Source organism: Polyodon spathula, chromosome 22, assembly GCF_017654505.1.
Source record: "Polyodon spathula isolate WHYD16114869_AA chromosome 22, ASM1765450v1, whole genome shotgun sequence".
NCBI lineage: Eukaryota > Metazoa > Chordata > Actinopteri > Acipenseriformes > Polyodontidae > Polyodon > Polyodon spathula.
Genome location: NC_054555.1, coordinates 28,183,329 through 28,194,387, shown reverse-complemented (window position 1 = coordinate 28,194,387; position 11,059 = coordinate 28,183,329). Strand labels below are relative to the sequence as shown.

At 47.3% G+C, this 11,059-nt stretch overlaps 1 protein-coding gene across 2 annotated transcripts in view; it reads right to left on the bottom strand.

Annotated features, from left to right (window-relative positions):
* The window catches only part of LOC121296968 (calcium-binding protein 1-like), a 19,512-nt gene extending 8,453 nt beyond the window's left edge, over positions 1 to 11,059 (bottom strand). The window contains exon 1 of one of the 2 annotated variants that reach the window (XM_041222943.1): positions 9,768 to 11,059. In XM_041222943.1, coding sequence (XP_041078877.1) covers positions 9,768 to 10,511 — 744 coding nt within the window. In that variant the 5' untranslated portion in view covers positions 10,512 to 11,059. The remainder of the gene's footprint in view (positions 1 to 9,767) is intronic. The other variant, XM_041222944.1, reaches the window with a different exon arrangement.

Here is an 11,059-nt window from a genome sequence, read left to right as displayed (position 1 = left end):
AATTGGCTGGCTCTTGGATCCCCAGTACTGTACTGTATTGAATTGGCTGGCTCTTGGATCCCCAGTACTGTACTGTATTGAATTGGCTGGCTCTTGGATCCCCAGTACTGTACTGTATTGAATTGGCTGGCTCTTGGATCCCCAGTACTGTACTGTATTGAATTGGCTGGCTCTTGGATCCCCAGTACTGTACTGTATTGAATTGGCTGGCTCTTGGATCCCCAGTACTGTACTGTATTGAATTGGCTGGCTCTCAGATCCCCAGTACTGTACTGTATTGAATTGGCTGGCTCTTGGATCCCCAGTACTGTACTGTATTGAATTGGCTGGCTCTCAGATCCCCAGTACTGTACTGTATTGAATTGGCTGGCTCTCAGATCCCCAGTACTGTACTGTATTGAATTGGCTGGCTCTTGGATCCCCAGTACTGTACTGTATTGAATTGGCTGGCTCTTGGATCCCCAGTACTGTACTGTATTGAATTGGCTGGCTCTTGGATCCCCAGTACTGTACTGTATTGAATTGGCTGGCTCTTGGATCCCCAGTACTGTACTGTATTGAATTGGCTGGCTCTCAGATCCCCAGTACTGTACTGTATTGAATTGGCTGGCTCTCAGATCCCCAGTACTGTACTGTATTGAATTGGCTGGCTCTTGGATCCCCAGTACTGTACTGTATTGAATTGGCTGGCTCTTGGATCCCCAGTACTGTACTGTATTGAATTGGCTGGCTCTCAGATCCCCAGTACTGTACTGTATTGAATTGGCTGGCTCTTGGATCCCCAGTACTGTACTGTATTGAATTGGCTGGCTCTTGGATCCCCAGTACTGTACTGTATTGAATTGGCTGGCTCTTGGATCCCCAGTACTGTACTGTATTGAATTGGCTGGCTCTTGGATCCCCAGTACTGTACTGTATTGAATTGGCTGGCTCTCAGATCCCCAGTACTGTACTGTATTGAATTGGCTGGCTCTCAGATCCCCAGTACTGTACTGTATTGAATTGGCTGGCTCTTGGATCCCCAGTACTGTACTGTATTGAATTGGCTGGCTCTCAGATCCCCAGTACTGTACTGTATTGAATTGGCTGGCTCTTGGATCCCCAGTACTGTACTGTATTGAATTGGCTGGCTCTTGGATCCCCAGTACTGTACTGTATTGAATTGGCTGGCTCTCAGATCCCCAGTACTGTACTGTATTGAATTGGCTGGCTCTTGGATCCCCAGTACTGTACTGTATTGAATTGGCTGGCTCTCAGATCCCCAGTACTGTACTGTATTGAATTGGCTGGCTCTCAGATCCCCAGTACTGTACTGTATTGAATTGGCTGGCTCTTGGATCCCCAGTACTGTACTGTATTGAATTGGCTGGCTCTTGGATCCCCAGTACTGTACTGTATTGAATTGGCTGGCTCTTGGATCCCCAGTACTGTACTGTATTGAATTGGCTGGCTCTCAGATCCCCAGTACTGTACTGTATTGAATTGGCTGGCTCTCAGATCCCCAGTACTGTACTGTATTGAATTGGCTGGCTCTCAGATCCCCAGTACTGTACTGTATTGAATTGGCTGGCTCTCAGATCCCCAGTACTGTACTGTATTGAATTGGCTGGCTCTTGGATCCCCAGTACTGTACTGTATTGAATTGGCTGGCTCTCAGATCCCCAGTACTGTACTGTATTGAATTGGCTGGCTCTTGGATCCCCAGTACTGTACTGTATTGAATTGGCTGGCTCTTGGATCCCCAGTACTGTACTGTATTGAATTGGCTGGCTCTCAGATCCCCAGTACTGTACTGTATTGAATTGGCTGGCTCTTGGATCCCCAGTACTGTACTGTATTGAATTGGCTGGCTCTCAGATCCCCAGTACTGTACTGTATTGAATTGGCTGGCTCTCAGATCCCCAGTACTGTACTGTATTGAATTGGCTGGCTCTCAGATCCCCAGTACTGTACTGTATTGAATTGGCTGGCTCTCAGATCCCCAGTACTGTACTGTATTGAATTGGCTGGCTCTCAGATCCCCAGTACTGTACTGTATTGAATTGGCTGGCTCTCAGATCCCCAGTACTGTACTGTATTGAATTGGCTGGCTCTTGGATCCCCAGTACTGTACTGTATTGAATTGGCTGGCTCTCAGATCCCCAGTACTGTACTGTATTGAATTGGCTGGCTCTCAGATCCCCAGTACTGTACTGTATTGAATTGGCTGGCTCTCAGATCCCCAGTACTGTACTGTATTGAATTGGCTGGCTCTCAGATCCCCAGTACTGTACTGTATTGAATTGGCTGGCTCTTGGATCCCCAGTACTGTACTGTATTGAATTGGCTGGCTCTTGGATCCCCAGTACTGTACTGTATTGAATTGGCTGGCTCTTGGATCCCCAGTACTGTACTGTATTGAATTGGCTGGCTCTTGGATCCCCAGTACTGTACTGTATTGAATTGGCTGGCTCTCAGATCCCCAGTACTGTACTGTATTGAATTGGCTGGCTCTTGGATCCCCAGTACTGTACTGTATTGAATTGGCTGGCTCTTGGATCCCCAGTACTGTACTGTATTGAATTGGCTGGCTCTTGGATCCCCAGTACTGTACTGTATTGAATTGGCTGGCTCTTGGATCCCCAGTACTGTACTGTATTGAATTGGCTGGCTCTTGGATCCCCAGTACTGTACTGTATTGAATTGGCTGGCTCTTGGATCCCCAGTACTGTACTGTATTGAATTGGCTGGCTCTTGGATCCCCAGTACTGTACTGTATTGAATTGGCTGGCTCTTGGATCCCCAGTACTGTACTGTATTGAATTGGCTGGCTCTTGGATCCCCAGTACTGTACTGTATTGAATTGGCTGGCTCTCAGATCCCCAGTACTGTACTGTATTGAATTGGCTGGCTCTCAGATCCCCAGTACTGTACTGTATTGAATTGGCTGGCTCTTGGATCCCCAGTACTGTACTGTATTGAATTGGCTGGCTCTTGGATCCCCAGTACTGTACTGTATTGAATTGGCTGGCTCTTGGATCCCCAGTACTGTACTGTATTGAATTGGCTGGCTCTTGGATCCCCAGTACTGTACTGTATTGAATTGGCTGGCTCTCAGATCCCCAGTACTGTACTGTATTGAATTGGCTGGCTCTTGGATCCCCAGTACTGTACTGTATTGAATTGGCTGGCTCTTGGATCCCCAGTACTGTACTGTATTGAATTGGCTGGCTCTCAGATCCCCAGTACTGTACTGTATTGAATTGGCTGGCTCTCAGATCCCCAGTACTGTACTGTATTGAATTGGCTGGCTCTTGGATCCCCAGTACTGTACTGTATTGAATTGGCTGGCTCTTGGATCCCCAGTACTGTACTGTATTGAATTGGCTGGCTCTTGGATCCCCAGTACTGTACTGTATTGAATTGGCTGGCTCTTGGATCCCCAGTACTGTACTGTATTGAATTGGCTGGCTCTCAGATCCCCAGTACTGTACTGTATTGAATTGGCTGGCTCTCAGATCCCCAGTACTGTACTGTATTGAATTGGCTGGCTCTCAGATCCCCAGTACTGTACTGTATTGAATTGGCTGGCTCTTGGATCCCCAGTACTGTACTGTATTGAATTGGCTGGCTCTTGGATCCCCAGTACTGTACTGTATTGAATTGGCTGGCTCTTGGATCCCCAGTACTGTACTGTATTGAATTGGCTGGCTCTTGGATCCCCAGTACTGTACTGTATTGAATTGGCTGGCTCTCAGATCCCCAGTACTGTACTGTATTGAATTGGCTGGCTCTCAGATCCCCAGTACTGTACTGTATTGAATTGGCTGGCTCTTGGATTCCCAGTACTGTACTGTATTGAATTGGCTGGCTCTCAGATCCCCAGTACTGTACTGTATTGAATTGGCTGGCTCTCAGATCCCCAGTACTGTACTGTATTGAATTGGCTGGCTCTTGGATCCCCAGTACTGTACTGTATTGAGTTCTGTACACTGTACTGTGTTGACCTCCTCCAGTCTCCAGTACCAAGTTCTCCTATTGAATATGCTGGCTGCATGATTCCATGCACAGCCCTGAATTCTGCACAAATTATCTTGAGGCATCTTTTACAGACAGCTTTCGGAGTTCATTCATTCATTCAATCAATCAATCAATCAATCAATCTATCAGTCAATCCACACGTCTATTGGTGAGCGAGGAACAACCATGCAGCGCACCGTGAGGACTTCAGGGTGCCTGACTGAACAAATTAAACACAACTGCACTGCAACACTGTTATGGGAGCTCATTATTTTAAATATTCGCTTATAAGCTAATCGGATGCCATCACAACAATATTCTATTGGAGATCAGTTTGAATCCACACAGGCTAGAGGCAGAGCACTTTGCAAAGCAAGTAAAGCAGACACCTTACCTTCTGGGACAGGCTTCTGCGTGGAGACGTCACACAGCTGCCCATAGCTTACTGTGACCCTGTCCCTCTCTAACTACTCTATCTGCAGGCGCTGGGGGAGATGCTCTACTGGGGCTGAGCTCCAGCTACTGCCATGAGGAGGAGGAGGAGGAGGGCTGCTGCTGCCTGCCTGCCTGCGAGGAGGAAAGCCAGATGTGGAGCAGGTCAGTGCCATACAGAGGGGTCCGGTGAACACGGGGCTGAGGGGGGCTGAGCCGAGGGGTGAACAAGTTAGAAATCCCACCAGCCAGGAGGCCAGAGCAGAGCAGACATGCTCTGAACTCACAATTGATTAGATTTTAAATCTGCTTCCTTCCCCAACACGAGGAGAGACGGACAGAGACTGAGATATAGCGAGGGAGAGAGGGATGGATGGGAGGAAGGAAGGTGGCTCACACAGGAATATATGACACACAGTTACCAGCGAAAAGAAGGGGCATTAATCCAAACGCACACACAAGCTTAACACACACACGCACACAGACACACACACGCACACACACACACGCACACACACTCCATCTTCAGAGCACTAGCAAAACAAGAAACACTTTTTATGAATTCTGAGGAAACGCACTCGGCACTGGGGCAGGAACACCACTGTGGGCTGCGGATATTTTCATGCTGGTAAAAACGAGATCTTGCTTCTGCAGCTTACACAGCTTGCATTGCGCTGCTGGAGAGAGTTAATTCCTGCGTAAAATCACCCTGCTCCATGTTGTTGTTAAATTGTGCAAATATAGGCTTAATATTACCAGATCAACCTGCCTTTTTCAATGAGTGTGTTCAACCCAGCCCAGCACTCTAACCACTGAGCTACTCAAACCCACTGCCTTCCACACTGCAGCCCAGCACTCTAACCACTGAGCTACTCAAACCCACTGCCTTCCACACTGCAGCCCAGGACTCTAACCACTGAGCTACTCAAACCCACTGCCTTCCACACTGCAGCCCAGCACTGTAACCACTGAGCTACTCAAACCACTGCCTTCCACACTGCAGCCCAGGACTCTAACCACTGAGCTACTCAAACCCACTGCCTTCCACACTGCAGCCCAGGACTCTAACCACTGAGCTACTCAAACCCACTGCCTTCCACACTGCAGCCCAGGACTCTAACCACTGAGCTACTCAAACCACTGCCTTCCACACTGCAGCCCAGCACTGTAACCACTGAGCTACTCAAACCCACTGCCTTCCACACTGCAGCCCAGCAATGTAACCACTGCCTTCTATTACAAGCAATCAACAGTTTCCATAGCAAGAGATATCGAAGTGCATATTGCCAACCAGGTACAAGCAGCATTGTGTTTGCTTTGCACTGCTGCATGGACAGTTAAACAGACGGAAGACGCAAAAAGAAAATGATGATCATGCCTCCTAACTTGACCCTACAGGATTTTTGCTTCCCATTAAAGGAAAGTCAAACAACAATCGCTTGCCTCTGTGTTTGGCAGCATGAGGAAAGGCGAGGGAATACGTCACAGCAGCACAGTTCCCACAGCCTGCTCTGCCCTGCTCTCCTCCATCACTGCCCCAGGAGGAACACACTGCTAAACGAGTCTTACAGGGCATGGCTACTGAGACCTGCTTAACCCCTTCACACCATCCTTCTGTGCATGATGCTTTAGCCCAGACCTAGTCTTTGAACCCCACTTTGTACCCAGTGAGTCAGACACACCTGCTCAGTGGTACATCAGGAGGTTGTGGGGGTCATCTTCAAAGCAGAAGGAGGCGATTGTTAACAATTCAGCAGAGAGCACAAACAAGCTAGAGCTGATACCGTCAGCACAGGACCTACAAAGTAAAAAACAATCTTCTGCAATATGTTTGTAAGTATATATACAGCAGCAGACCCTTCTGTTGATGCCATGCCGCCAGTGGGAAGCTCTTTGTATCAGATGTAAAGTCACGGTGCAATGAGCTTCTTGTTTAACTCTATGTTATAAAAAAATATATCAGTACATGTTGCTGTGATTGTCACTCCACTCAGGAGCACAGCAGCCAGCAGCAATAAAACCACACTGTGACGCAGCACAGCAGCAATATCAAGAAGAACATAGTTATCACAGCCCTCTGGAGATGTGACATGCTGCTGATGTGTCCTATAGGTCCCCCGGGAGCCACAGCCTGCATTAAAACACGGCTCTAAAGACTGAGGGAGAGGAGGAGGGGTCTGTGCACCAGAGCCATCGCTTTCACCTTGAGGTGTCTCAAGGTACACTGAGAGCAGCCAGCCTGCCTGCCTGCCTGCCTAGCTACTGTTATGAGGAATAAACCAATCACATACCCATGCTCTGATTTCACTTGCTGACCTTCAGGGGTCTATTTTAATGATCTAAACAGCTGCGTGCATCTTAATAAGACCGCCCTGTAATTCACAAGCCTGGTCCATCACTGACCGCTTTAAATTGTGTTTAACGATGTTAGCAAGGCCTCAAAAATAATCAGATAGGACTGATATAGAGGAGGAGGAGGAGGAAGAGGAGGAGGAGAAAGAGAAGGCAGACTCACCAGGATCCTCACCACGCTCATTTCTAGGTAACTGCAGGTAATTGAGTCTCAGTTCTGTGGGATACTTGTCAGGAATGCTAATGACCCAGCTGACTGGCATTCAGTTTCACTCCACAATACTGAGTCAGACAGCAGACAGAGAGAGGAGAGCAGGGGAAAGAGAGAAAGAGAAAGGAGAGAGAAGGAGAGACTGAGCTAATCCTGCTTGCCCTTGCTGCCTGATCCTCTTGTGAGTCACAGGCTGCCACGGCTGGATTCTGGTTTCTGGAGAATATCCAGCATATCCATCAAAAGAAATACAATAAACTGCTGCTGCTCATTGCACAGCATGGCTGAGCTGAGCTCAACACAGCTCTCTCCTGATCTCTCTCAGCTCCCTGCCTGCCTGCCTGGTTACATACACATTCAACATTGCCACACGCGCAGGTATCAACATTCCCTGGAGCACGACTGCTTGCTGCCCTGACACACACACGCACACACACACGCACACACACACACACACACACACACACACACACACACACACACACACACACACACACACACACACACACACACACACACACACACACACACACACACACACGCACACAAGCACAGCGCTGCTGGTTACTGTGGTAACCAAGAGACAAGGTCCTGCCTGGCACAAATCACCTGTCAGTCAAAGAGAGGCTACAGACAGTTGAGACGTAGACACAGGGCCAGTTCTATTGAGACATGCGCAGAAAGCCAGGGGTTCGAGGTGTGGCACCCCCACCACCCTGTATCTCCCATGTGTAGAATATGGTATCGACGGATATCCACGCCATTCCCACTGTGCCCTTGGGAGAGTTCAGAGTGGGGAAGCTTGGCAGTGTGGCTAGTCCCAAATAATACATCCACTGCAAACTGCAGAGCAGTCTAAAGCAGGCTGTCCATTAATCAAACACCACATAGACAAGAGCACTGGAAGTGCTGAAGAAATGCACTGCACCACGTACAGATCAAATTGAACTAATACAACCAAAAATCAAACGCTTTGTTTTTAATGGGGAGCTGAGTTTCTGTGAGTGGCAATGACCGGCACAGACTGTTTGAGTCAACACAAATACACAAGCATATGCAAAGAGCCTGTGTGAGTCACACAGAGCCTGTCAGCACAGCGACAGGAATCCAATGGAACAAGAGTCGAGTGCAGGCTGCAGGATCATAGTGGACCGCCTTCTGCAGCGGAATCACTACAACTGTTTCCATAGATGTATCAAAGCTACTCCTACTAGCAAAACTGTTGTGCAATTAATGATACAACTGTGTGCAACGGGCAAGCTTAAACTAATGCAAGAGCTGCCAACAGGAAATCATTAGACATCCTGAACACAGAGATTTACCCAGAGAGGAGTCAACACACAGGTTTGAACAACAGGCATTATAAGAAGCTCATTTTCACATCAAATGCAATTCCTACAATACAACAGAATTGAATACATACTGTAAATGACAATAATAATAATAATAATAATAATAATAAATAATAATAATAATAATAATAATAATAATAAATCTTTATTTACGTAGCGCAATTCAAGTGCAAAAGCGCTTTGCAAGCAGAATAAAACACAGAAACAAAAGAAGCACACTTACTAAAAGCAGAAATAACACCAAAACTCAAACTGAAACATGCTAATATTAAGAAAAAGCAATATTATAAAAACATGATTTTAATCGAGATTTAAAAATAACAGTTGAGGGTGAGCCTCTAATAGAAGCTGGTATAGAGTTCCAAAGTGTGGGGGCATTAAAACAGAAAGCAGGCTCTCCCATCCTTTTAGGGTTGACCCTCGGAATACCCAGGAGGCCAGCATCAGCAGAGCTGAGAATGTGTTCCTGCTGGTATGGAACTAGCATGTCATACAAGGGGTCTGGAGCTAATCCATTCAATGCTTTAAATACTAGTAATAAAACCAATCCTATAACGCACAAGAAGCCAATGCAATGAAGCCAACACAGCAGTAATGAGAGCCCTTTTTTTGTTCTCGTTCTCATTCTCGCAGCTGCATTTTGCACAAGCTGCAGGGGTGGTGCAAATCCAGAAAATAAAGCGGCAATCTAATCTAGAAAAAATAAAAGCATGTACTCATTTTTCAGCATCATCCAAGGACAGAAGAGGTCTAACGTTAGCAATATTCCTCAAGAAATAGACCCTAGTAATATGTTTAATATGAGATTCAAAGCAAAGTTCAGAGTCAAAAATAACCCCCAAGTTTCTCACCTCAGATTTTAACAAACCTAAATCAATGTTTGGACTCTATTGCTTAGAGCCTAAAAGTAGGACTTCTGTCTTATCCTGATGTAACTGTAAAAAATAGAGACATCCAGCTTCTAATACCAGCAAGACGCTTGAATAAGACATTGATAGCTGTTGTGTCACCTGGTTTAACAGATATATAAATCTGTGTATCATCTTCATAGCTGTGAGAATTCACCCCCTGTTTCCGAATAATCTCCCCAGGTGGAATCATGTATAAAGAGAATAACATGGGACCAAGAGTGGAGCCCAGCGGGACTCCACTTTTAAAATTGGCTAATCCAGATGCAGATTCTCCTAAGGCAATAAAATTGTGTCTATTCGATAAATATGATTTGAACCAATTTAGAACGGTACCAGAAAGGCCGGCCCATTCTCTAAAACGATTAATTAAAATCTTATGAACCACGGAATCGCAAGCAGCATCCTTTTAAAAATAGGGTTTCCTTTTCATAATAATTATTTTAACTTAGTTATAATAATAATAATAATAATAATAATAATAATAATAATAATAATACGTTTCTTCCTTACCTGGCCGTACACCGGGTTGAGGATGGGTCTGAGATTATGGGACAGGCTGGACTCTGCACACCCGGCGCTGGTGCTGCTTTTGCACGCCTTCCCGGACGCGCGGCTGGAAGACTTGGCGAGCGGGGAGGAGGAAGGGGTCTGCCGCGGGTTGTTCCCCGAATGGCTGGAGGCGAGGCTCAGAGAAGAACCGGCTCGGGATTTCTCCCGCGCCGACTCGTAGAAGCACTCCAGGTCCTCGTACTGTTTAGACTGCGGGGCAGCGGCGTTGGTGGAGGCGGGCAGGCTGTCTGGATGCCCGCGGTCCGAGGCGCTGTGCTGGGGGGGAGGATGTCCCGGTGCAGGGTGGTGTTGATGGTTGTGATGGCGATGGTGATGGTGCCGGTGGTGGTGATGCTTTGAAGTTTTGCATTGCTCCTGACCGCTCAATCCTGATGCCGCCTGATGTTGGTCTGGATGATGCCCGGGGGCAGCCGTGGCATGCGATTCATTCCTGCTGCCCTGCCTCGCCCCGTTCTCCCGGCTGGCCCCCGGGTGACACAGGGGTCTGCGGGTGCTGACATCCCCGTCAGCCGGCCAACGGGGCTCTCCGTGACAGCCGCTGCCGCCTCCACCGCTCCTCCCGCTGTGGTTGCCGGGGTGGTGATTGCTTCTCCTCCCGGAGACTGAGTCGGAAGCCGTTTTCTTCGCAGCAGCTGCCGATTTCAGTAAAGACGTTTTGGATTCGCTTTTTGGAAGAAAGCTCATGTCGATGCTTTATTTATTTATTTGTTTGTTTGTTTGTTTGTTTATTTATTTCGGTCTGGTTTGTTTGTTTTCCTTTTATTTGCTTCCCTAAGACAGTCAGTTTCAACGTAGCCTCGTCTCCAATTTGTTTATTTATTTAAAAAATAGATTTATCAGGAGTCTGCGTCTTCTACTGTGTAGCTAGCGGCAGAGGTCTGTAGAGATGAACACAGAACAGCGCTGTACAGTACCGGATTGTGCCGGGCTCTGTGTACCCTCGTCCTTGTGTTTCATTCAGCCAACTATAATTTAGCTATGTGACGGGTTGGCAGACAATAGACTTTTCACTTTATGAAGATGAATCAGACACCTGCAGCGCGTCGTCGGTCAGTCCAATAAAGACGCACACACAGGGAGCCTCCCGCTTGCTTTGCCCCTCCGATAATTTTAAACGCGCTGCACTTACTCGAGCCGAGGCTATAATCTAGCACCTGTAATAAACTCAGGGAGTGGACGTGAAGCCGGGCTGAGGAACTGGACAGACACTCTCTCTTTAAAATAAATAAATA